This window comes from Amblyomma americanum, chromosome 10 (genome assembly GCF_052857255.1).
Source record: "Amblyomma americanum isolate KBUSLIRL-KWMA chromosome 10, ASM5285725v1, whole genome shotgun sequence".
NCBI lineage: Eukaryota > Metazoa > Arthropoda > Arachnida > Ixodida > Ixodidae > Amblyomma > Amblyomma americanum.
The window spans coordinates 92,895,155-92,921,546 of NC_135506.1; the positions used below are offsets into that span (position 1 = coordinate 92,895,155).

General features: G+C 47.3%; 1 protein-coding gene across 4 annotated transcripts in view; it reads right to left on the bottom strand.

The window, feature by feature from the left end:
- LOC144108879 (ATP-binding cassette sub-family C member 2-like) overlaps nucleotides 1-26,392 on the bottom strand; it is a 143,594-nt gene that overhangs the window by 14,602 nt on the left and 102,600 nt on the right. For all 4 annotated transcript variants that reach the window (XM_077642109.1, XM_077642111.1, XM_077642110.1 and 1 more), the window contains 2 exons: nucleotides 19,536-19,734; nucleotides 14,301-14,611 (listed from right to left, as the gene is read on the bottom strand). In XM_077642109.1, the coding sequence (XP_077498235.1) occupies nucleotides 14,301-14,611; nucleotides 19,536-19,734 (510 nt within the window). The remainder of the gene's footprint in view (nucleotides 1-14,300; nucleotides 14,612-19,535; nucleotides 19,735-26,392) is intronic.

A 26,392-nucleotide genomic window follows, 5' to 3' on the forward strand; every position in this document is an offset into this window, starting at 1 on the left:
GGGAAAGGAAAAAACCAATTAAATTAAAAAAGTTGTCGCAGCTGCACGCCCTGCAAGAGAGTTCACGTTCTCGGCAGACGAACATGAAACGTACCTTCTGACCAAATATTGTTGTGTACAAGGTTTAGCTCTAGTTGCGCATATGTAAGACCTAATCACATATCCAGGACAGCTTGTAATAGCAGCATAGCCTCCGCTATGCGGGAGCTGCAGTGCACACTTTCAAGAGCTGTAGAAAGTGGTAAAGGTAAAAGCAACCCTCAGTGTCTAGGCGATGCGTCATTAGGCGCACCGTAGATGCCTGCTCAGAGCCCTGTATCTATGCCAAATATTTAGAGGCAGCTACTTGTTGGTCAAATGTTTAAAGGATTCCCCCAAAGAGGAGTAAATTTGTAATAAGGGAGCAATTACTAATTGGTATCCACCCAAGTGCAGCTATAAGGGTAAAAAAGATGAGGCGATTTCAGGAAGAATTTTTCTTTAACTACGAAGTTTCCGTGGAAGCTTCATAGCTCTCCTTTGCAGCCGCAAGGCTGTGTTTGGGTGGATACAAATGGGTAATTACTCCCTTATTACACCGCTACTTTTACACGCAACACGTAAAGACGGAACCCCTTTTTCCCTCCACGTGCGTGTTTGATTTTCATGCAGCAGATTTCTGGCCAGTATTTCGCAAGAACACGACAGAAGCCCATAGTTGTTCCGAAGCAGTATTTCTTGGGAATGGTCAAGCAAGAGACGCGCGAACCAACCCTGAAAACTGACTGTGCCTTCAGACCATCTGCACCCCGTTCATAGTGTCATTGTTGTATGTGAAGAACTTAATTATAGGTCTCTTAGAGCACAAATGAGAGCTGATGACTCATATAATTACCATATAATTACGGGTTTTCATGGCAATAGTATGTTTTCATATAAGAGTTGTAAACACGGCCCGAGCGGTCAAGACAAAATGCGATCCGCCGGTGTTCTTTATGATGTGAGTGTAGGTTAAAGGATTCCATGTGGCTCAAAACCCTGCGGATCACATGTACGGCGGCTTTTCTTTTCCTCAAAGCCAAAAACAATCCAGCACGCTGCGCGGCACACTATCTTATTCTGTCTAGCCGCGATCCGCTATGCTTTAGTAATGGCCACCTTTATCCTGTACCCGCGGTGTACCTTCCCTCCTCCTCTCCACTGTCTCCATTTCTGCCTCAAGGCCCTACAGCGCTTGCCTCAAATACCTTTCGCTCGGCTTTTTCTACTGCTCTCTTCGTACTCCTTCGGGCGTCAGTTGGCCCCAAGAGATCCAGGCAAACGGGGCTTAACAGCTATCGGTTTAAAAGTCCTTGTGTTGGTTGCTAGCAGCATCTGACTGCTGCGACACAAAAGAAGGCATCTTGTACTATAACTAATGATTTCAAGGATAAAAGGTCGCCTATAGATATCCGCAAAAGCAGTGGAAATCATGCAAATGCCGTTGTCTGCAGCTTACGAATTTTCGTTACATTTGTAAACAGTGCAGTTTGCGAACAAAGCGCGGTACAATAGTTCAAACACAAATAAAAACCATGTGATATCCTCATCTCAAAAGGCAAGAGGAAGCGTGCGCTAGAGCACATGCTTACATAGCACAGCTGACCGGTGGTAATGCTGATATCACGGTCTCATTGCATGGTTTCCTCTATATGGCACTTACAGATCTTACTCATAATGTATGAAAGAAGCCAACAGCCACCGAATCCATGGAGCATAGGAAGTTTTCTCAGTTATTTTCAATTCGTGGTGTTGATCAACGGAAGATTATATAATGATTTTATCGCTCAAAGATTATTGATCAGAAAGCACACGAAAAAAAAAACGCATGCCACAGGTGGAAACAACGCACGACCTCCGAGCTGAGCTACGGCGACGGTTGTCCAATCTTTTGCTTTCGAGGGTTTTTTTTTTGCGTGTAACCGAGCCTTAAGAGCGCTTACCAACGGCACCCTCAACCATAGCGGCGGCGCTAGTGCGTATTGTATTATCGCGAGCGTGACGTGGAACGTCATCGAGCGGCAAAGGTGGTACCTGTACTCGAACCGTCTTATGCTATCTGTTGCATCAAGACTGTCAGAACCGAGGCCCTCGTTTACCTTTTCAGCAGGAAATTGAAGAGAAATGAAGGGAGAGAAACAAATCAAAGCCTTCGTTCGTGAAGAGGCTACCCGACAGCTGTTTCTCGTTCCTCATTTCCAACACCTCGCCCTCATTTCTACTGACTTGGATCAACCTTTGGTGCTACCATAAACCGTTTCGCACAGGACCACTTCGGTGATGTGCTGCCATCAAGCCCTGTGCTCCCGCCAGTGGCGTCAACGCTGACGTACGCCCAAGTGGCGGCCAGGCGACGTCACTCACCCCTCCCTGGCCCCTATCGGCCTGCCCCATCCTACCATCCGCCGCCGCCGTCGCCGTCTGAGTCTCGGTCTCATGCCCCTTTCTCTAGCTCCCGCCTATATCCACCGAACCCTTGGCGTAAAGCGCACAACAGTGCAATTTAGTACGCCTGTATTATGCCCGGCCATGTGGTGCGGCTCTGTGCGGCTCTGCCGCCAGCGCGTTCCGAATCCTTCTCGGCCTGATCTTCGATACTACCCGTACTATGCCAAGCCACCATTGTCACCAACAGAACCCGGTCCTCACCATATGTCCGACGATCATCGAATCTATGCCACTCGCAAATCGCCTTCCCCTTATTGCCGTTCTCTTTCTGGGATGCTGCGACTTCCTAATCCTGCCCTTGAGTTAAACTAATGGAGTCTTCGAATGGTCGCTTTGATCCCCTTCCTAAGTGGGCGCAGATCGGGGAGGCTCTGAATAAGAGTCGGAGGAGGCGCCGTCACACTGAGTGTGCGACGCGTTCTGGGAGCGGTAAGGCGACGGAAGCGAAACATGAAAGCCTTTCGCTTGATGCAGCCAGTAATAACATTTGGCTCATTTTTTTTTTGTTCAATCCATGACATTTATACTGTTCATAGGGAAAAAAGAATGCGTTCACTAAGACAAAATTCAGTGATTTGTCGAGAGAGTTGTAGCGTCAGCAAGCTCAAGGTACATTAAAAAATTACGGACATGATGGCACCAAATTTAAACATCCATCCGCAGCGCAGGAGCTCGAATTCTGTGGCAGTATCGACATCGCAAATGGAGAGGGCATGCGTAGCAGGAGGCTTTGAGTGTGAGGGGCACAGAGGACGTCTTTAAGAAGTAAATACTTAAAAAATAAATAAAAACTTAAACGCCGTGAGGGGGTTCCGAACCCGCGTCGGTGACAACAGATAAGTTTCACCCGCCAATGCATAGACCACTATACGCCATCACCGCTTTTTATTTACAGAATTCTCACCACATTCTGTGCGATATTTTACTGCACTTCTATTTTTGGGCGAAACTTTAGACATTTTCTTTCTTATTGGACTAAACAGCCTCCGGAAAAACCCGCATGATGGACCGGCATTGTGAACCTGTTGTGTCTACAAGAGACCACTTGAGCAGAATGATTTTTCAACTAAAGGAATTGTATGCCAAAACTGAATTTAAACCAGAATGGCAACCACTCCTTGTGTAATGTTCTTCATTGCCTTGTTTCTAGAGCGTCGTTGCTTAGGTATGTCGTATTATGATGTACTACAACCTTTGTCCGTAAAGCTCAGAGTCTGAGTCCATTACAAAAAAAAATCCGTTTAACATTGAAATTATTTGTGCAGCACCCCTTCGAAATAGTCTCCCTTGCAGTATATACACAGCCTCCAACGCTTCTTGAGGTCTTGGAAACAGTTTGAAACCGCTTCTTTTGGCAGGACTGTCAGCTCTTTTTGTCGTGGCGTCTTGAATGGCCTCTACGCTCCCCATCCAGGGACCTTTTAGGGCTCTCTTCACACGAGGAAACAAGAAAAAATCGCATGGGGAGACGTCAGGCGAGTATGGCATATGGGGAAGTGCAGTAATGTTGTGCTTGGCGAGAAATTTTATCACGCTGAGAGCAAGTGTGCGGCCTTGCGTTTCGTGGAGAAGGCGTCGCAGTGCATGACGCATGCGTTGGAGCACGCGGATATAAAACTCCTGATTCACCTTCTGCCCTTGTGGGAGGAACTCGTGGTGTATGACACCTGCGGCATCGAAAAAAACTATCAGAATCGTCTTTCTTTTGGTCTTCTGTCGCCGCACTTTTCTCGACGCCGGAGAGATTGTGGACCGCCAATCTGCGCTCTGACTCTTTGTTTGAGCATCGTATTGAAAACACCATGTTTCGTCCTCAGCAATGATGCTGTCGACTAATGCAGCCTCCTCCTCTGCCTCGGAGAACAAATCAGCACTCACTGATGCCCGCATGTCCTAATGGTCCAGTGTGAGAGAGTGCGGCACAAGTCTGGCATTCAGCTTTCGTTTCCCCAAGTTCTCAGGCAAAATTTGGTGGCATGTTGTCTTACTAATGTCGAGAGCATCTGATAGCATGCGGACTGTAATGGTGCGGTATTGCTGTATAATTTCCCTGATCAGAGCCACGTTGTTTTCATTCCGTGAGGTTGAAGGGCACCCCTGCCTTTTGTCGTCTTCCGCCGACGTTCTCCCAGGAACGAACCTCTTGTGCCACTCGAAAGCTTGCGCCCGCGATAAAGTCTCTTTGCCGTAAGCGTCACGAAGGAGGTCATACGTCTGTGTGGCTGTCTTGCCAAGCTTCACACAGAATTTTATGTTTACTCGCTGTTCGAGGTGGACGTCCATCTCTCCACATTCACTAACATTAGAATGCGCAGATGACTAGTGACAACGTATGGATGGATAGATGGATGGATAAGGCTGAACCTCTTAAATCGGGTGGTGGCTGAAGCCACCTAGCCATGACTTATGAAATTTTACTCTTGTCTTGATTTTAGCAACCAATCAGATAACCTTAGCTTGGTTACTTCTACCCGCTTAAAATCTACTTTCCCTTCACCGTCCCTAAACCCCAATGCCTTGGATAAATCGGCCCCGATGCTTTCCACTGTAGGGTGAAGCCCTTTACAGAAAAGTATCAAGTGTCCAGCCGTTCCCTCCACCTCTCTACACGCAACGCACAACGTGTCTAGTGCTACCTTACTCTATATGTCTTAGTCCGCAAAACTCCTCTCCTGGCCTCAAACAACAAAGAGCTTCCCCTACAATTATCTTAGATATTTTCTTTGGCAATTTCCTGCTTAAACATCCTGTATGTTCTCAGTGCCGAGTTCGTCGACATCCCTGTTTTCCACAGAGCTCTCTCTGTTTCTTTAACCTTTTTCTTAACCGACAATGCCTGATTTGCCCCCCTACTGCTGTCCAGATATTTACTCGTCAATTTTCCAGTTCGCTTTCTCCATTTCGTGTCAACATTCCTTATATACAGGTATCTGAAAACTTTCCTAGCCCACTGCTTTTCGCCATTTTTCTCAATCGCTCCTCAAATGCTATCTTAATGCTAGCTTCTCTGCTCTCGAACGACGCTCATCCCATATCACCCTGTACCCCCTGATTTGGTGCATTGCCATGTGCTCCCAAAGCTAGCTTCCCTACGCCGCGTTGTTTGATTTCTAACCTTGCTTGAACATCTGGCCTCATGCACAGGACCGCATTACCAAAAGTCAGGCTAGGAACCATCATCCCTTTCCAGATGCCTCTTACCACTTCATACCTACATCCACAGTGCCCTATTTTTCATGACAGCTGCATTCCTACTAGCTTTATTCAATACATATTTTCCATGCTCTGTCAGATACTCAGCACCGTTATTTATCCACACCCCAAGATACCTGTACTCATCCACTACTTCTAGCGTGAACTCATCTAATGTATGCTCGCCGCCCTCATTATTAAATATCATAACTGCAGATTTTTCCTTACTAAACTTGAAACCTAATCTATCTCCCTCTGTACCACATATGTCTATCAACTTACGCAAATCTTCCTTGTTGTCAGCCATTAGCACTAAATCATCCGCGTATATTAGTCCCGGTAATGACGGTTTAATCCATTCCCCTTGCTTCAAAAAAAGAAAGGTTGAAGCCTAGTCCGCTCCTCTCTACCTTGGTCTCCAACCCTGGCAGGTACAACATGAACAACAAAGGAGAAAGATGACATCAATCAATCAATCATTTTATTTCCTTAGAAAAGGAGGAGTACGGGAATAAAAAAGCTTGGACAGTTTGACAAGGTCCCGACCCCTTGCAAGTTGGCATGACAGCAAGATGACGGCCAGTCGTACACAAGAAATAAAACAGCATCACAAAGCAAGGGGTAATACAGAGTGAAGCAAGACAGCAAGCAATCAGACAAAAAAAGTTAATACAAATAATCAACACACATAGGCAACAGTGGTGAATAAAATAGGAGAATAAAAAGGCATGGTCTATTCTTGCAAATGATGAAGTTGACAAAAACGTTTAATGCGAGAGTTTCGGTTTCTGGAGGGATCAAAATTTTGTCGCTCTGATAAGTGTAACAGCGAAGGTAATGTATAAGATAGTGGTTGTTCATCATAGGAGGTTCTCGGGGTGGGTACGAACCACATTTCTTAATGTCGGGTCTGACGAATATTTGTATCCTCTCGGAGTTTTGCCAGATGAATTGTATCATCAATGCCACATCCTTGCCTAAGCCCCCGCTGTATCTCTACAGGCCCTTGTACATTTTTTACCCAATTTATAAGCACTCTTTTACCTTTATATATATTTTTTAACGATTATTTACTCTATCTTCCACATCCAATGTGCCCAGTATCTCCCACAAATACTCTTGAATAACTTTGTCGTAGGCTCCCCTAATATCCATAAATGCTAGCTATAGGGGTCTGTGTTCCTTTTCAACAATCCCTATACACTGCGTCAATGAAAACAGATTGTCTTCCAACCTACTTTGTTTCCGGAACCAATATTGTAGCTCCCCTAGCACCCCCTCGTTCTCCACCCAAGCCTGCAATCTGTCCTTCATAACCTGCATCGCCACCCTGTAAACTATAGATGTCACTGTTACGGGACGGTAGTTACTTACGTCAGCATTGTCCTCCTTTCCCTTATATATCATGTTCATTCTACTTAATCGCCATTCATCGGAGACTTTGCCATCCACTATCATTTTATTCACTACCTGTATTAATGTTTGCTTGGATTTTGGTCATAGCATCTTTATTAACGTAATCGGAATACCATCTGGTCCTGTTGACATGCCACTAGGAACCTTCTTTGCCCTTTCCCACTCTCTTTGCTCAAGTGAAGCATCTGCAGGAACCGGTCTATCCCCGTTCGATAAATTATGTGTAACATTTCATTCTTTAAATTTTTCTGTCATCCTTGTTTCTATGTGTTTCATTGTTTCATCCCCTTCTAGTCGAATACCCTGATCTGTAACAATAAGCCTTTGCTCTAGCCTAGTCTTATTGCTCATTGCATTTAGATGTTTCCAGAATTTTTGAGCTGCTTTTCTACCCTTTTTATTTACTTTTGACATTCATTGGTGCGGCACCCTTTCTTCTAATTTTCTCATTTTTCAAATAGGATGCTTCCCTTCTACACTATATAAAGGTATCCTATTTTCTGTCTACTTCAACTTTTGGTTCACCCCTCTTCTTCGAATACCAGTGTTCCCTGGACGCTTCCTGACCTTTCGCTATCGCCCTCTTGACCTCCTTATCCCATCAACTCTTGGGTGTGCATCTTTTCTCTTTTGGCTTTACTCGCAGCTTAGCTAGCTCTAGCTCAAGTAATCGAGTTAATTTGGTATAAGTAGATTCTGTTTCATTATCCTCAAAAATTACTTTCTGAATTTGTTTGGCTGCTGCTTCCAATTGCTTTTCTGAGTAAATATTGCCCTCTGATTGTTCATCTCGCTTCAGTACTACTTTAGTTTCTCTTCTGAAACACAACTTGATACACTTGTGATCACTACCTAGACTTCTGGAACCATGTTCATCTATGCTCTTCACCTCTAATCTATTTTACATCCTCTGTGACATCAGTGCATAATCTATCGTCGAGTGCAGTCTCCGTGCCTCCCATGTTATGAGCCCTTCACACTTATCGGTACTGTTGCTTACAACTAAATCATGCCTGTCACACATATCCTGCAGCATGCTTCCTGTCGAATCTGTGTACCCATCCAGGTCTTCTATATGTGCGTTCATGTCGCCTAGTATAATTATCTCGCCCTGTCCTCCTAGCTGATCAAAGTCGCTTGCAATACATTATAACATTTTCCTGCTTTCCTCTTTGACATTAGCTCCTGTCCACAGTGTACAAAGCCAAGGAGTGTTTGCTCCCCTGCCACATTTCTTTTAGCCATAAATGTTCCTTGCAACCCAGTTTAACCCTTTGAAAATTCATACTTTTGTGAATGAATGCCCCAATTCCATCCCCTTTCTGCTGCCCTCTGTTCTATTGCAATATTTCCATGCGTAGTCTGGGTTACAGGGTGGTTGCTCCATGTCTCTAAGATGCGTTTTCACTAAACCATATACCATTGATTCCTCCTGCCTTAACCGTTCTTTATTTCCTCCCATTTTAGTATATTCCTGCCACGTTGCATGTTAATGAAACTTATAACTGAATTAACTTGGCCCTGGCACTTGCGTTTATTTCTTCTATGGTTCCATCGTCCCCTTGATCTTGGTTCTTCTTTCTCTGCACTGGTTCCCTCAGAGCTCTGGCTCCCCCCAAAAAAGCTGTTGCCTGGCGACCTATCCTACTACCCACCCTCTTGCCAGTGGCACCACCGTAGTGAATGTCATCCCGTGCAAAAGAGTGGGGCCTGACCTCGTACACTCCCCTGTTAACTTCCATTACCCCGTATCCTAGTCGTCGAATCATTAACCTAATTACACGGTTAGCCTCAACGAACCTCCTTTCCGTTTCGCAAGCCTGCCTCTGGACCTCTGGGATTGTACATATGGTCACATGCACACTCTGAGGCCTCTATAAGCCTACGCATTCCGACTTCTAACTGCTTCTCGAGATTCTGGCTCCTCCCCTTCAACACATCGTCACCAGCGTGGATCACAACAAGGTGTTCGCCTTCGATGTTGCCCCCAACCACCTCCTGGGCTTTGGCTATTGCATCTACCATGCACTTCCCTGACTTGGCCTCCGCCTGCACCCGCCTGTCCCGGGCGCCTTCACTGTCGTCAAAACGCCTCCCTCAACCCTCGCTACGTTCGAGTCACCGACTACCAGAACCTTCCTGCGCTCTAACCATTCGCTTTCTAACTGCGACTGTCGCACTCCGGATCGCACTACCTGTCTCTTCCGCCGCCGTACGCTACTGTCGCAAGTCTCCGTGCCCGTTTTCACATCTCTGTCCTCCCCATTCAAAGCCTGCTGCGCCACAGCACTGTAGGATCGACGGGCCTCGTTTCCCACCTGACACTGCTCCGAACCGGGGTGCCCTGCCGGCCGTAACCTGAGCGCTTCTACCTGCTCTTCTAGCTGGGCCCGCTTTTCCCGCTCCTCTTCAAGCTCGCCCACAATTCGCTCCAACCGGTCGGCATTAGCCTCCTCCCTCTTAAGCGACACGGCGACCTGAGTTTCTAGCTTAATCCGTTCCCCTCGTTCCACCTTCAGGTCGCCTTTGAGTTTCTTAATCCTAGCTGTCCATTCCCCTTTCAACGTCTGAACAGCCTCCTCAAAGCGCTTACATATCTTGCACGCGAAGCTAGCCCCTTCTGCCTCGTCTAAGCTCGTGAACTTGGTCTCGTCTAAATAGAACCAACGGTCGCACTCCTGGCACTGCACTAAGTCGCCGTCCACCTTTACTTTCCTAGCTTGCCGACCCATCGTCCGGCCGACTACGCAACGTAAAAGCCCGCCAAAATTCCTACACAAAAACCTTCGGCACTACGCAACGTAAATGCCCGCCAAAATTCCTACACAAAACCCTTCGGCACGCACACTTCCGCTAGCCTTCATACCCTTAACACGGTTTAAAACTACCGCCCCTACACCTTGTACAAGCGCAAATACCAAAAAACACTTAGCTTGGGGCGTAGTCGCTGGAGCCCCGAAAAAAGCGCCCGCCATTGATAGTGCCACGAGCAAATACCTTTTCTACATGTGCCATCTAACGGCTGCCACAGCAATTAACATACATGGCTCAGGTTAGCCCGAAAAGATGGCGCTACACATACGCACCAACATTGTTTTGCGGGAATGATTTCTAGAGAAGACAAAAATCCGTCTGGAAACTTCACGGACAAATGTTGTAGTTATGTAAGGGATCGGTGGAGGCCCGCGGCGTTGTTGCTGGCCCGGCGCCGTGAAGCGGCGATTTCTCCTCGCTAATCCCCGTCAGTGTGTCGGCAAGAAGCGGGTAAGGCGAGGTAGACGGACGCTCACCAGCCAGGACCACGACAATGCTAGAGGGAAGGAGAAGGCACGCATTTCCTGGAACTCACCGAGGTCCCCTTTTTGCAGCGACGATGCGGCTGCGCGCGGAGACACAAGCAGTGGCCCTGTAGAAGCCGCCATGCGCCGGCCGTCCCCTTGGCTAGGACAAGGGCTAGGAAGTTGGAAGGTCGGCAGAGTTTTTTTGGTTTTTCGAAGGGCCAACACTGTCGGGCGAGATGGGTTCGGACGCTCGCGCTTGACTGGGAATAATTAAGCGTAACGTACGGTCTGCTCGCAGCCGCGGTGGCGCCGACGCTTGAAGACGGTGCATACGAACAGCTCTTGAGCAGCGGGCTGGCATAACGAAACGCAGCTGTACCTATGGCTCTGGCTTAGCTCGGCAATGCCAGAATATATGTAGCGAAAGTTAAGGCATAGCCAGGTTAGCCTTGGTTAATCTTGATTGCAAGTCCAGGTTAGTCTGGTTGTCTGGCTACTTGTTGGCACGTGGTTCGTCACGCGGTTGGTCACGTGACCAGTTGCGTGGTTGGTCAAGTGGTGCGGTGAGACCACGGTAGAAATGCGAGCACGGCGAAACTGCGAGTTCGTGGCCAATATAGCTTTCGCTACAAAACAAAAGCAAGAGAGAAGCCGCCGGACGTTCAAAGGCAGCAACGACATGATTCGCGCCACTTTCTAGATTTTGGGGGACGCCTGTCAGCAGTCGTCACGAAGATGAATAGTTAGGACCAAGGTTCAACGCTCTCGTTTGTTACTCGCGGCGATAGCGGCTCGGTCGAGACCGATAATTGCCCTAATACTGGGAGCCGCCAGTGTCACGAGTTTTCAGGAAGCCTGCGACACGTGAGAGTGTTTTTGGCTATATTTGTGTGTCTCTGTTTTTTTTGCTTTGTAAGGGAGAGAGTTTTAGTAATACTGTGGAAGTATGGGGCGTGGCACGTAAACCTAGTGGACCAATCATTTTGAGGGGCCATTCCCGGAATGCCACTTTATTAAAGCAATTTTGATGTTCGTTTTGTGTTCTATATTTTAGAGGGAGGGTTCTGAACATTGCATAAACTAGAAGGCGTGCCATGCAGTTTGTAAACCAACCATGTTTTAGTATGTTTTTTATTGAGTGGTGCATAATGTGGGCTAGGCTCTGAGGTAATTGAAACCGGGCCCCGGAGCCTGGAAAATTGTTCTGGGCTAGGTTTAGATGCTCTGCATCCTCGGCCATACCGAGGAGGGAAGATTTCCCTGTTGGCCGTTCCATCTTAATTGCAAGTGTGTGTGATTATGCTGTTTTTGTAATTATCATGTAATGAACTGAATTTCATTTCCTCGTTAGCTCCCGCTGTCGCAAGTCTTCATTACCCCGTGACCTACGGAGCACCTCAGGTGCGACTATAGCCTTCCCATACGAAACCGTCTCAGACGGCGCACCTCTGGGGAAAAGGAACAAGCAAGAAAATTTCCTAGTTAAGTGCCCTTTGTCGCGTTTTTTCCCGTCTTTGGTACTTTAGGTTTTCGTATAATGCCTTGTGTAGATCTGTGGTTGTTTTCTTCAAGGTTTGTACAAAGTTCATGTACATAGAACATTTTTCCACTGTAATAAATAACATGGTTAAAAAATTACGCCATCACCACAGCCTAACATACAGTGTGTTTAACTGACAGTCTTTGGCGTTGTTCATTAGGTGTCGTGAGCTTCAACTTCCATAAGTGCGCAAAGAATCCAGAACGCACCGCTATCGCATTTCCCTCTTAAGGTATCTATGCGGCCCCATTTGTTTTTTTTTTCTTATCCTACGATTCCGTCAAAAGACTTCCATACTACGGCCTAGCAGCGCTCGCTTACTTTAAGTGAAGATGTCTTTCGAGCTTTGTCAATGTCGACACGTGTCCAACATTCTCAGACAATAATTTTAAAATTTGGAAAGTTGTAAGACAATGTTATGGATGTATTGAAGGTAATGTTCCATTCTTTCAAAAATCTTTCTCACGGTGTTTGCATCGATCGCATCGAAAAGTTAAAGCTGCCGTAAAAACCGACGGGAAATGCTTTTGAGTATAGCAAAATGTTCATAGAAAAACAAATGCAAGGCTGCCAGCGGGTCATCTTTGGATGTATTGATTGTTATGATAAAATCTTCAGTTATATGAAAAACTGCGTTCATAAACATTTACCCGCACGATAATTATTTTGCCCATCGTTTTTGTGTATGTAACCCGATCCGTTCGTCAGCTCACTCTACTACCTCAAGTAAAAAAATAATTGCCCTTTCACTGCTCGATTGTATAATGTTAAATGTAATGCTTTTGCAATTTACGCACTAATGACGACTTTTACTGCATTTGCAGTCACAATAACCGAGCCGCAAATGACTCGACATAAATGCCTGCGCACAGGCAACGCAGAAGGCCTCTCGCGCTAAGCCTTTTCTATACTAGCAAACACTGCTGGCTAAGTCGCCGATGTTAGCGTGGTGATCTATGCTACAACGCACCGCCTAGAAATGTTCCAAGTTTCTGGCACAGACTAATAAACTTAGTCTGTGTCATGCTTCTGCATTACTCGACTGCAAGGACATGAAAATGTTGCTACAGAGCAGCATAGAGTCACTTCAGCAATGCCGGTGCCGTATTAGGTGTTGCAGGCGCATTTGCATGAACTAGAGAGTTGTAACGACTCAAAGAAGTCGGAACGCCTCAAGGCGCTCTGAGTCAGAGGCGAGCGCTCGGAACGAGCCAGCCGAACGTAGCCAGGGCGCGCAGTTTCGATCAGCCTAATTTGCAGTCGCCTCTGTGAGCGCTCTAGAGCGATCGAAATAGCAACCAGTCAGAGACGGTGTAACCGTCGCATTTCCGAGGAAAAGAACGGTGCTTGTTTCGAAAAGGAGGCGCAGTTATCGGCGTCGTCGACATGGGCGTTGCAGTATCCGTCATCACGAAGCTCTCAGCCGCTGAATCCGTACGGTGACCATACTGCTGTTCGATTTGATGCTCCGCACCACCACCTTTTAACTGCGCATTCGTCCCTCATCCGTGTGCACGTCCCGTGTTCTCATCCAGGAAGCTTTGCCCACCATCGAGTTTATTGCTCTAACTCACTGCTCACACGACGTCATATTGGGATGCAACTTCCTTTCGACTCATCGTGCCGTTATTGACTGTGCCGCGCGGAAATTTCCTTTCCACGCCTGCGTGACGCCCCCTTGCACGACGTCCCATCCAAGTACCTCCCCGAATTGTAGAGATACGTTTAATTGGGATGCTCACAACAGCCGGGCCGCTGATACGGATCTTTCAACGTAGCGCAAGGCGTAGCCACTAAGACAGAGCCGAACTTCAGAGGCAGCGCAGAAATAAATAATTTCGACCGCACATGCGTGTAAAGTCTCTCGTGGGCAGACACGGTATAGGCTCGGCGCATGCCGGTAGTGCAAACGATGACAGTTGGCACACTACGTAAGAAAGGATATGTAGTCTCTAGTGTGTCGTTCACCCTAGGCATCCCGCTGCGAGCGCTAGCCGACTCTTTGTGTCCATAAGCAACGCGAAAGCAGCACAGCGTCTTCTTTCTACATCCACTTCGGGTGTGTGCGAAATAAAAGCCCACCATATCAAAGTAAAACTCATATAACAAGGCCTTTCCGGGCCACAGCCTGGAACCGAAGTCCAGAGTTCTGAATCACTTCGGCGCTTACAGCATCTGATTTCGAAAATATTAGTGGTAGAAAACTGCTGTGCTGCTGTATGCTATGCAAATAGAACCACATGACACTTGAAAAATACATAATTGCAATATACACAAGTGTTACGTCAGCAACAGAAAGCCTTCATTCATGCCATGTGGAGAATTCAACTCCATGGAGAATGAGCTTAGGGTTGAGAAGCCTGCTGTAGTGGACTGCGATACCAATGGGCAAAATCAGCACTCACCAGCCCGAAGCCGCCAAGAATGATGACCACAGCAGTCGCCGCGACCACTACTGGAGACTGCGTGGCTATGACGGCAACCTTAGCCAGAGTGAGAAGCGAGTTCTGCACAGTTTGCTTGCCGGCCAGGAAGATCCGTGCGTCCATTAAGTCCATGTCGGTTGTGAAGCGGTTCAGGATTCGTCCGCGGGGTGTCGCATCGAAGAAGGACACTGCACTCCGCAGGACGCCGCTAAGCATCTGGCTATGCACGTTTCCGGACAGCTCCCGCGCGGTGAAGCCCAAAAGTACGGCGCCCAGAATGCGGAAGCAAACTGCGAGAAAACAAATGCCTTTGGGAAAAAATGCACTGCCGATCACACAAGGTGACGCGAAATATCTGTGTTAGAAACATTGCATAGTTGTACAGTTCCCTGCGATTTCGATTGTACTACGTTGTCGCTTTTATTTCGCGTGGGTTTCCTTTGGGCGGAGGTGTCTGGAAGGAAGGTGAGAGTACCGGTGGTGGGTGGAGCCTTCTAAACGGTGGCCGTCAGAGATTTGGGACCCTTCAGTAGGTTGGCGGTGGCTGGCTGCCGGATTCTGGATAGCGAAGGTAGGGGAGGATAAAGTTGGGTGGATAGTGGGTGAAGCTTCTGGCGGGTAAATTTGCATTGTTTAGTGGTGGGTGGACCATTTCGGAATGTGTCATGGGTGGAGGGCAAAAGTGGATGGGTAGAGAACGGAGTCATGTTAAGGGTGGCGACATCAGTCAACCCCGGAGAGTTTAAGAAGTGAGGGCAATAATCGTAACCCATCAAAGTGTACTTAAATTGATCTCACTCAGGGTTGATGAAGCAGTACTAGGGGTTAAGACTTATTGGCATTATTTATTTAAGAGCCCAGCGTGTCAATGGCAAGCCTGGCCACGCCTTGCTACAGGGCCATGTTGAGGTACCTCAGCCAGGTGGCCCAGGCGCAGTTGAGACACAGGGGGAGGCGAGACCGATGGGAGAAGATAAAAGATAGAGTTCCACGTTGGCGCTGTGTGAAGAGCACTTAGGGCACTATAGGGTTGCCTTATAATCTTGTATAGATACCTTAATGAACCATGATAAATGTAGGATACATGAAAGTTATACCAGGTGCTTTACAGAACCCTCTAGAAATGTTTAAAAATACGTTTTTTCAGGCAAAGAGACGCTTTTCGCGCCATAGTAATACCAGTGTTGGGAGAGAAAAGTGATGAATGTTAACTTGAAATGTGTTTAACTAAACTCTAATTGGTTAACTTTTTAGCTCTTACCGATAGACGCCTGACTGCAATTAGAGATATGCAGCTAGTAGTTAGGAATAGCCATATTAGTTTTTGGAATTTCGAAAGCATGATTTCCCTCACCACTGAGGCTGAAAAACATTTGGGCATTTTTTCGCACAATTCAAAAACAGCGTGCCTGCGGAGAACGCAAGGCGACGCCCATCAGATCGCGTAACTCTTTGGCGCGCGTACCACTTTACAATCTCTGACCCGCCCGCGCTGTAATGCTCCCCAATCATCGCCGCTACGCTGCTCCAGCACAGGTGAAGCAGAGCGCGTGCACCACGGAGTGACGCGATTTCATGCTTGCCTCTGGGCGCTCTCCGCACGTGCAAGGGTTTCGAATAGACTTCGCCGCCACAGCGGAATCCGACAGCGGCCTACAGAAGTACCCTCGAAAGCGACGACGCTGCAGAAGACGGCCGTCATCGGGACCAGAGTCGGATGATCTGGCAAGTGCTTGCATTCGTCCACTACGAGTTCTGTCGCCTGGTTTTCATGCAGGACGCCACCGATGGCGATGGAAGTGTTCCGACTGCCATGAGGGCCGACCACGAGGCATGTTTCTCCGGCTGCAGGAGCAGCCTGCCGGCTGCTGTCGTGTCCGGTGTTCGAAAAGGGGGGGGGGGGGGGGGGTATGTGGAGCCCAAAAGCTGCCCGGCGCGGTGGTTCACTGGTTATGGCGCTCGGCTACTGACCCGAAAGGCGCTTGTTTGATCCCGGACGCACCGGTCGCATTTCGATGGAGGCGAAATTCTATAGGTCAGCACACTGTGCGATGTCAGTACACGTTAAAGAGCCCCAGGTAGTAGAACTGTCCGGAGCCCTTCACTGCACTGTCTCTCATAGCCTGAGTCACTTTCGAACGTTAAACAACGTCGACTAATTTCAGAAAGGAGTGCCAGGGCTTGCTCGTCATCACTTGGCGGAAGCAAAGGAATTACTGCCGCAACCCGCAATGAGGAATTAGAATCGACAATGGTTCATTGCCTGAGAGAAAGTGCACGAATTACAGCTAGAAATGATAGGCAACTTTCAAATTATGAGGCATTTCAAAGGCTGTGGGCTATTCGCCGGCGAGCTGAAAGGAAAGCTGTGCGCACGAAAAACATTGAAGACCTTCCTGCCTGCAGACGGGCACAGCGTCCCTTTCGCTGCTATCAGGAAAAATTCAGTAGGCAAGAATGGCGTGACTTTTGTTCTACGCTGGATGTGCGCCAAACAATAACGAAAATTTGGCGGATCGTAAGATATATGCGCGCGCCACTCCAAAAGCTTCACTGCTTTGCTGCACTCTCTCTGCATGAACGAAAATCATTAAAAGAAGTCTCAGAAGAGTACTGCAGACTATTCTCGGCAGGTCATGGCGTCGGCACTCTCCGCAGACAGTCAATCAGGCATCCCACAAGCGGCAGTACCAGCGTTGGACCTGCCTTTCACAGTTGAAAAGCTATCCACAGCTATCGCAGAATCAAACAGACGCACATCTCCTGGTCACGATGAAGTGAGCTATGACATCATCGAAAGCTACTTCACGACTCCTGTCTTTGACTCCTGGAATATTAAAATTCTTCATGTGCGACTGGTGAGGTATCTATGGAATGGAAGCTGGCGAAAATTGTGTGTGTTTTGAAACTTCGTAAGCAGCCAACAAGCTGCGGGTCTTTCCGGGCCATCGCCTTACTGCGCTGCGTAGGTAAGCTAATGGAGCGAATGATGTGCAAACGCATCAGTTGGTTCCCCGAAAGCCGAAATGGCTACCCCAAGAAATGAACGGATTCAGTCAAGATAGGCCTGCGACTGATAATGTCATCCACCTCGTCTCACCATTTTAAGAGTACCTTCGTGCTGGGCACATCTCGATAGGCGTTTTGCTTGACATGAAAGCCGCTTTTCGCTGTTTTTCACCACGCAATTCTCGCAGCTTTTGCCAGGTTTCTTCTAGGAGGAAAGCTGTACAAATAGATTGGACACTCTTTAAAACACCGAAAAAATTTTAATGAACAATCTAAATGGTCTAGCACTCTCATGCAGTGGAGAGGGGTGTACCTCAGGGAGCAGTGCTCAGCCCTCTTTTGTTCAGTATTACGCTTATACACATAAAAACAAACCTTCCACGAGGAGTACGCCTAACGATTCACACAGATGACTTATGCATCTGGACGGCGTCCCGTTCGTGCTATATTACCCAGCAACATCTTCAGTGAGCGTTACTGGAGATCTCCATATACCTGGCCCTCCGAGGTCTTCGTCTATCGGCAGAAAAAAGTGTTGCCATGGCTTTTACACGAAGAACAATGACTCGATATCGACTCTTCCTAGGTGGACGGTCACCACCTTATGCACAATCTCAGCGATTCCTGGGTGTTATGCTAGACAATAATCTCTCGTGGTCGCCTCAGATCAAAAAACTTTGCGAGAGGATCAGTGTAGCATTGCAAGTTTTCAGGTTCATGGCGGGAACAAGGTGGGCAGAAACTGCCTGTCATTGGTTCTGCTTGAAAAAGCGTACGTTGAAGGAACCTTGCAATACTGTCTAATGCTGCTTCAAAGACTATCTCCAACAAGCAAAAATATTCTCGACGTCGCGCGGAACAACTGCCTACGGATATGTGTTGGCGTCAAAAAGGGTTCCTCTGCATCAGCAACAGTGGCGGAAGCAGGCCACCTCCGTCTAAATGTGGCTGCCGCACTGGAAACTATGCGTACCCACCTCCGCCATGTCATCCAAAAGAAGGAGTACTTCCTATACCCTGGCCACCTAACTCACTGCAACTCTTGTCTTAGCTAAGCTGTGCAGCTCCTGCCCCTCCCTACTAAAACCACTACCTCTGTCTTTTTCCCCCTGTGCATTCTTGCGTCTATAGATGAAATTTATTCCAAGTGTGAATGCAAAGAGCCGCATGCCACTGACAGCGCTTCTGCACGCTACTCTAGCTTATTTAACAAGGAATATACGCAGCATACTAACACCTTCACCGACGGTTCAGCTACTCAAGAAACCTCAGCCTGTGATATTTATGTGCCCTCAACAAGCCATTTTTTTTTCTTACCAGCGGCAGCGGAAGACATCATCTGCAACAGCTAACCTTAACGGCATTAAAGAAGCTGTTTGCTACAACTTGTCCCGAACCCTCGAAGCGGCCCTTAAAGGTCACCAGCATTGGATATACAGGTGGACCTTCTTCACGAGATATGATGCGTTCCAAATGGCTAAAAGATTTGCTTCCGAGAAAAGGTATCGGCTATGGAGCCCGCCCACAAATTACTACCAATTTCGTTACTCAGTCAACCCACACCTCAGTAACTCTAACAATGGACAGTGTTTTAGGACCTTTATCGTGCCCTAGGCAACATAGACAGGCAATGAACTTTTTGTTTGCCGATTTAAACGACATCGGACATCTTCAAAAGAGCAACATAGACAGGCAATGAACTTTTTGTCTGCATATTTAAGCGGCATTGGACATCTTCGCAAGCTCTAATTTCACCTTACATGTTATTCTCATACATTCTTCAAGCAGTGAACTTTGTCAGCCCATTTGTCGGACTATGTACTGCATAATTACGCACGTATCATCATTACTTGCCTATGCACCTGAGTGCGTAATTGGGGGCCGCGTTTTTTATTCTCTCGTCTTTCTCTTTATTTTACCTTTTCCGCACCGTTGTCCTTCCGTCTTTATCTCCCAAATTCCGTTCTCCACGCAGAGTAGCATGCCAGCGATTTTTAAACGCCGGCTAATCTCTGTTTTTATTGAAGGGCTTCTCTCTCGCTCGCTTACCCGCGAGCTCTTGACAGGTACTTATCGTGTGCTGAAGTGAAGCTGTCTGCTGCTTGTATCAGCCTTCGTGTTGTTCATTGGTTTTTGTGCAGCCGGGCACCAACTCCTCCCCGTAACAGAAGAAATCGAAGGTGCTGTGTCGGCGGTAACGCATACCGTCGAGAACGCAGAGCCCCAGCAGCCCCTGCACCCACGACGCGTGTGCAGCTTGTGGTGTCACCGCGGCGTCCGTCCACTGCTTGATCCAAACCTGCTCCCAGCCCAGGGCACACGCCGCCACGCAGAACGCGGCCACAGCCAACGGCCCTTGCCACCCTCCCAGCCTCAGGAGAGCGCACAGCAGTTGCCAGGAGGTCTGCGAGAGTCACGGTCACCATGAGATGCCCTACTTCATTTTCTGTATAAACATTGTTTGAAAATAGCTGTATTTTAGATGCCGAAATGTGCTCACATTCAAGTGCGAGTTTTATTTCATGGCATTAAATGTTACAAGTACTTTGCTGCAGAACGCTGTAAAACTATGCCTACGGGAATTTGAAATTGATACACATCGGTAAGAAACCCAAAGATTCTTCGTTCAATCGTGCTCTTCCAGTGTGAGGCCTAGTCAGTATTATGAACAAAAGCAGCAAAATCGTCGTAACACTGTCTAAGAGAAGCACAACAAAGATAATACAACTCAGTCAAAGGACCACTGATACCTTTATTCTTTTTTCGTAATAATATCATGTAATTAACAAACATATAGAGGCAGTGATCAATGTAATGCCAAAGTCTGGTTTACCGATCGCACTTGATTATTTCATTCATCCGTATGTAATGTTGACCTTTATGCCGCGCCTACAACGCATTCATTTTTACTGTCGCTAAATATGCAGATATAAACCCATAAATGCATGCACACACTCATGTGCTTATGCATATAAAGTAGTGTCTTTTCTACCGGCGAACATTTGAGAGCGTAGGCCGCCGCGGTGGTTCAGTGTTTATGGCGCTCGGCTACTGACTCGAAAGACGAGGGTTCGATCCCGGCCGCGGTTGTCGAATTTCGACGGAGGTGAAATTCTAGAGGCCCGTGTGCTGTGCGATGTCAGTGCACGTTAAAGAACACCAGGTGGTGGAAATTTCCGGAGCCCTTCACTACGGCGTCCCTCATAGCCCGAGTCTCTTTGGGACGTTACACCCTCATAAACCAAACCAAACCATTTGAGAGCGTAGGTGTTGGAGCCCGTTGCTTGCATTCAGTAATGTCTGCGCCGCCTCAAGGAGGATAAGGAGGAACGGTCCGAAGAGAAGAGTGTGGAAAAAGTGAAAGCGCTATGAAGAATACGAATGAGGCGCAGACGATCAGAACGTGTGATAAGGTTCGTGGGTGGCAACGCGTGTGTCTGTGAAAGGGTGAGGAGGAAAGTTCAAAGCAGTGCAGCGTTCGCGTATCCTGAAGGAGGATGGACAGGAAGGGTTAGAAGCTTAGGATGTGGAGAGATCGAAAGCGCCCCGGACAGAAAAAAAGAGGAGGAGGTGGTCAGAATCGGTGGAAACAGGTTGCTGCTCGGTTTTGCCAAGCTTGGACGGGGCCCTGGCTAAACGTTGGGGGCCTGAGCACGCTCTCGCGCATACATACATGGTTTGTGACCGACTTTTGGTTCAATATCGCTGGGTGAAGTAAACTTCGGGAGTTGTATCGATGACACGGGCAAAGTAGGGTCGAGAAAACAAGAGTTGCTCAATGCTAGTTTGCTTATTTTTTGGTGTCTGCTATAACTGCATTTTTCTCAAACAATAAAAATCACAAGAATGCCGTTTTTTGCTTGGTTTTGGGAGGGGACGGCTGTTGCCTGTAAATTTCATAAATGACAGAATCCCGGCGCAAAAGTCTTTCACAGGAGTTATTTGTCAACTCGGAAGGAGAGAAACCGTAGCTGTGTCCATCGTAGACCACGTTTATTCAGCGCCACTGACAACGAATGTTCCAGTAACTTCGCACGCGCACGCCAGTCCACGTTGAACGACAAGGGAGAAGCTTAAAGTCGTTTTTCAGTTATTGAAGAGCAACAGCTGCCGAGCGCTTTTGCAGGTTTTAAAGCACATTCCAGCAACGAGCTCAACTACCACTCTAAATATTTTCAACGCATACAATAATGCCGCAGACTGGTATTAAGTAGGAAACGCGCTCCTCGCTGCCTGAACTTCGTTTCAACGCCACATTGCTCAAAATACACGTTATTTTCTTCCACCCAAGCAGGAAGCTGGGTGAGAAAACTCGGTCCGCTTTCTTTAACGCCTTGTGCGAGATTCCCTGCATGAGGACTGGAAAACTCTCGGTAAGAAAAAATCCGTGCCACCGATCTCTCTTCTCATCACGCGCACATATACGCACTGCCTTGTGGCCTCGAGCGGGCCAGAGGCTTGGAAGGACGCAAATATTGTCTTAATTCATAATAAAGGAGACGCCAAGGACATGAAAATTGACAAACCGACCAGCTTACTGTCCGTTGCCTACAAGGTATTTCCTAAAGTAATCGCTAATAGAGTCAGGGCAATCTTAGACTTTAACAAACAAAATGATCAGGCAGGCTTTCGTAAAAGATATTTCACAATAGATCATATTCACACTATCAATTAGGTGATAGTGATATGCGCAGAATATAACCAACCACTATATATAGCCTTCATTGATTACGAGAAAGCATTCGACTCTGTGGAAACGTCAGCAGTCATGCAGGCATTGCGGAAACAGGGTGTAGAAGAGACTTGCGTGAAAATATCGGAAGATATCAATAAGCACTGCACCGCTACCGTAGTCCTCCATAAAGTCAGCAGTAAAATGCGAATAATAAAAGGTGTGAGGCAGAGACGCATGATCTCACCCATGCTATTCATCGCCGCTTTACAGGAAATACTCCGAGGCCTGGATTGGGAACAGCTGGGTATAAGAGTTAATGGAGAATACCTTAGTAATCTGCGATTCATTGTTGACATTGCCTTGCTAAGTCAGTAAGGAGATGAACTGTGAAAGATGATCAATAAGTAAGACAAAGAAATGCAGTTCACCATTGGTGGCGAGGTGCTGGCTAGAACTTAGCTCATACCTCTGGAACGTTTACAAAAAGGAGCAGTAAGGGTAAAAACCTTTTCTTCCCAAAGCCGTTCAAGCAACAGAATGTTCGTAGAAACTCTGGTATTAAAATTTTTTGCTCTGCGTAACTATAAAGTTTCCGTTCTAGTAAATAGCAAATTAATGACTTACTCTCCTCTCTATTTCAGCTTATTTATTTTTCCTGTTCGCAGCATAAGACATGCTGCTAACGGTAAATTTAATCTACCCAGCAGTAAAAATAAATACGGCGGGAGAATAATTAAATTCATTGGACGAACGTCTGGAATTCACTGCAATTAGAAATCAAGGTTGCGAAAAATTTTAAACTCTCTTCGAAGTTATTTTTCTTGCACAACCAAGTAAGGATGTGATTTCATTATTTTCATTGTGCTTGCATTCAGTATGTATATTTTGTTCAAATGTTAGTTTACATTCTCGCCATGCGGTTGTCCAAATTTTTGGCTTTGTACTGTATTGGACACCGGATGACTCCGCTGTTCAAATTTTTGTGCTAGTGTTTTGTTGAAATCTTAGTTTGTTCATATTGCGGTTGCCCAAATGTCTGGTCTTGTATTGGATCGGCCACTAGCCATGTAGGTTATCGGTGCAAATATGTTGTGCAAATTTACCTTGAGTGAGCAAATAATGCTGCCTGATTGATTGATTGATTGATTGATTGATTGATTGATTGATTGATTGATTGATTGATTGATTGATTGATTGATTGATTGATTGATTGATAAAGGGAAACGTCTACTTAGGGCAGGTAGTGAACGCTGATCGGGATCATAAGAGGGAAATAACTTGAAGAACAAGAATGGGATGGAGCGCCATATATGGCACGCTCTCTCAGGTCATCAATGGAAATTTACCAACATCCCTCAAGAAAAAAGTGTACAACACCGGTATCTTACCGGTACTCACCTATGGGGCAGAAACGTGGAGGCTAAGGAAAAGGGTTCAGCTTAAGTTAAGGGCAATGCAGCGAGCTATGGAAAGAAAAATGATATATATGACCTTCACTGATCTCCACTAGGTGGTTGGATGCCGCATTCGCGCTTTCTGAAGTGGGCGCAGGTGAAGCCGCCGGAAGTTGGGTGGCATGTCCCGGAAGTTCGGTGTCTGCTGTGCATTTCAATCCAAAAAGTCGCGGCTCTCGCCCTTCAGTCGTCAGTTGTTCGCATTGTTTTCGTGTAGCCTTACCTTTAGTACCAAATCAATAAGCAAGCTCAATGCGAGATATGTGAGCATTGTTTGGGGAACCCTGTTTTTCAGAGAAACCGAAGAAAACCGGCGTGCAGTTCTCACCCTGCCGTGGCAAAGCAGTACGTTCATTAAACACCATGTTCTTATTTGGTTCTTGTCTTCCGAGCGTAATTAGGAGAAGTAGCGGAATGACGATTAGTCTAGGTCATCTTGAATCCGAATTTTCGTGTAGCAAAGGAAAGGTGAACGATGGCGCGGAAATCCTGACGCTCGAAGAGCTACTCGTTGTACAGCTGCCAGTTTCAGTTTCGAGTTGGTGGAGGGCAATGTCTCTTCCTACCGATGGCAGGTGATGTTTTTCGCTTTAGTGTGCCATTTACCTTCCAGACGTGCTTTTAATTTAACTCAATTAGCACGGCCACGTTTCAGCTACACAGCGCGAGAGAAATGACTGACGAGAAAGACGAATGCAGCAGCACGCGTGAAAAGCGCTGCTTGGGCAAACAACAAGTCAACTGCGCCAAGCATCACGCATAACAGCCCACTCAGGCATAATTTGATACAGTACGAAACAGTGCATGGTACACTCCGCAGAAAAAGCAGTACCATACCTTTCGGAGGCGCTACTGTGAACCAGCAGAACACCATCGACACCTCACCAGATAGCAGCCTCGCCCTCGCTCCGGTTCGGTCTAAACATAATTCCCGCTACCTTCTACCTTCAGGTGCCGGATCCTTGTAGGCTTGAGAGCTGGACAGTCCCCCAGTGATGAATGTCGGCTTCAATGTCCTCGTGTTTACCCTGGCTGAGGAAACAAATCTCGGTACTGAGGCCACTTCCGAGTGACGGCAGGTGTGAGGGCAACCCCGACCCGGATCCTCCTAAGCGCAACCTCCTCTGCACGGGTAAGACCGCAGGGGAGAGTTACCGCACACGGAGGAATGAGAGCACGTGTGCGGCGTTGGAAGAGTTCCTTTCTTGATAAAAGAAGGGTAAAGTTGTCCAAATGAAGAAGCCGAGGCAGGGATGAGTCGGGATTCGCAAGGCGGGTCACTAAATCTGCCTGGCTTTGATAGGTCAGCAGATCCCGTGGGACCCACTCAATACGTACTGGCTGCGGGATGCATGCCGCGAGCCGGTGGATGACCTGACATATCGTTGGACAGCGGCTAACACGTTGTAGGAACCGGACAACTTGAAGAGCGTCAGTGCGGATGACAACGCGGGCCGCATGGAACATAGTTATGGCTGCCACGGAGCAGAGTGCTCCTTGAACTGCAACGAGCTCAGCAGAAAAGGACGAAGGGGGTTCCGTAAGCTGAAACCAAGATGTTTGATTCAGGGCAGGTCTGTACGGGCAGTAGATAGCTGTTGTTGCTTTGCAGTCTTGTATGCTTGCGTCTACGTAGACAACAATGGATCCTTCAGGCAGGCAAGCATCTTGTTCCTCAAATTTCTGGCGAAGCAATGATGCCGAATGAGCAGATGTTGGCCGGCTATTATCTGTTGGCTTGTTGTCAATGAGCTGCACAAACTTCCATGGGGGAAGAACTGGCGTTGGCGGCTGAAGAATGGAATGTGACGTTGCATAAGTCCTCAGTGCATGTGCGGAGTGCGATAGACTGGCCTTTAAGGCTGCGTGCATCACGGCACTGCTGCACCAGCTCATCAATGGTATTAAGCTGCGCATTCTCTTGTAAAGCTATGACCGGCGTGATGCGTGGAAGGCACGTAATGGTCCTCATCGCCTCTCGGTTCACGGCTTCAAGGCGATACCATTGGGCTCTTGTAAGATGTTGAAACTGGGCTTGATAAACAATACGTGGCTGCAGAACTGCCCTCACCAATTGCTGTGCAACGAACGAGCCTGCGCCACTTGTTTTAGGAGCAATTCTAATCAAACCCAAAGTCTGAATAGCTTGCTTTTTTGCTTGAGAAAGCCATGCAGGCGTTGATCTTGATTGGTGAATCATTAAGCCAAGGATTTTTACACTCGGACTTTCCTGTATTATGGTGCCTGATAGTCCAAGGCGGATTGGACTTGCAGCAAGTTTACGGTGTCCCCAGCGGTTGGCGACCGACGTGTATGTTGTTTTATGTACGGATAGCTGAAGTCCGATGGATGATACGCAATTAGAGGTAACATCCAAGGCAGATTGAAGGGTAGCGTCCTGAGTACGGAGATCTTGGTGAGTACCCCACACCGTGATGTCATCAGCGTACTGAAGAAATTTTATGTCACGGATGTCATGTAAGCGCCAAGCCATCGGGATGAAAGCAATATTAAATAACGTCGGCGACAATACTGAACTCTGGGGCACGCCGCAAAGAGGAACAAATGATCCGACCGCTTCGCCGCTGAGGCGTATCGAAAATTTTCTGCCTTCCAAAAATGATTCCACAAAACTACGCACTCTCAGAGGGAGATGACGCATGTCAATAGAATTCAGAATGGCTGCATGACTAATGTTGTAATATGCTTTTTCAACGTCCTTTGCTAAAAAGGTACGCACATTGCGGCAGCGGGTAGATGACAAACTGCAGATGCCAACACAGCTAACCCGTTCCCTGTACCAATATATCGACGGAAGCCGATTTGCGCTGGGTGATAAAAACCGTGCTGCTTTAGCCACCATGACAATCGTGTGGCTAGCATTTTCTCCGCCAGCTTGCACAGCGTAGGATTTAAGGAGATAGGTCGTAAGT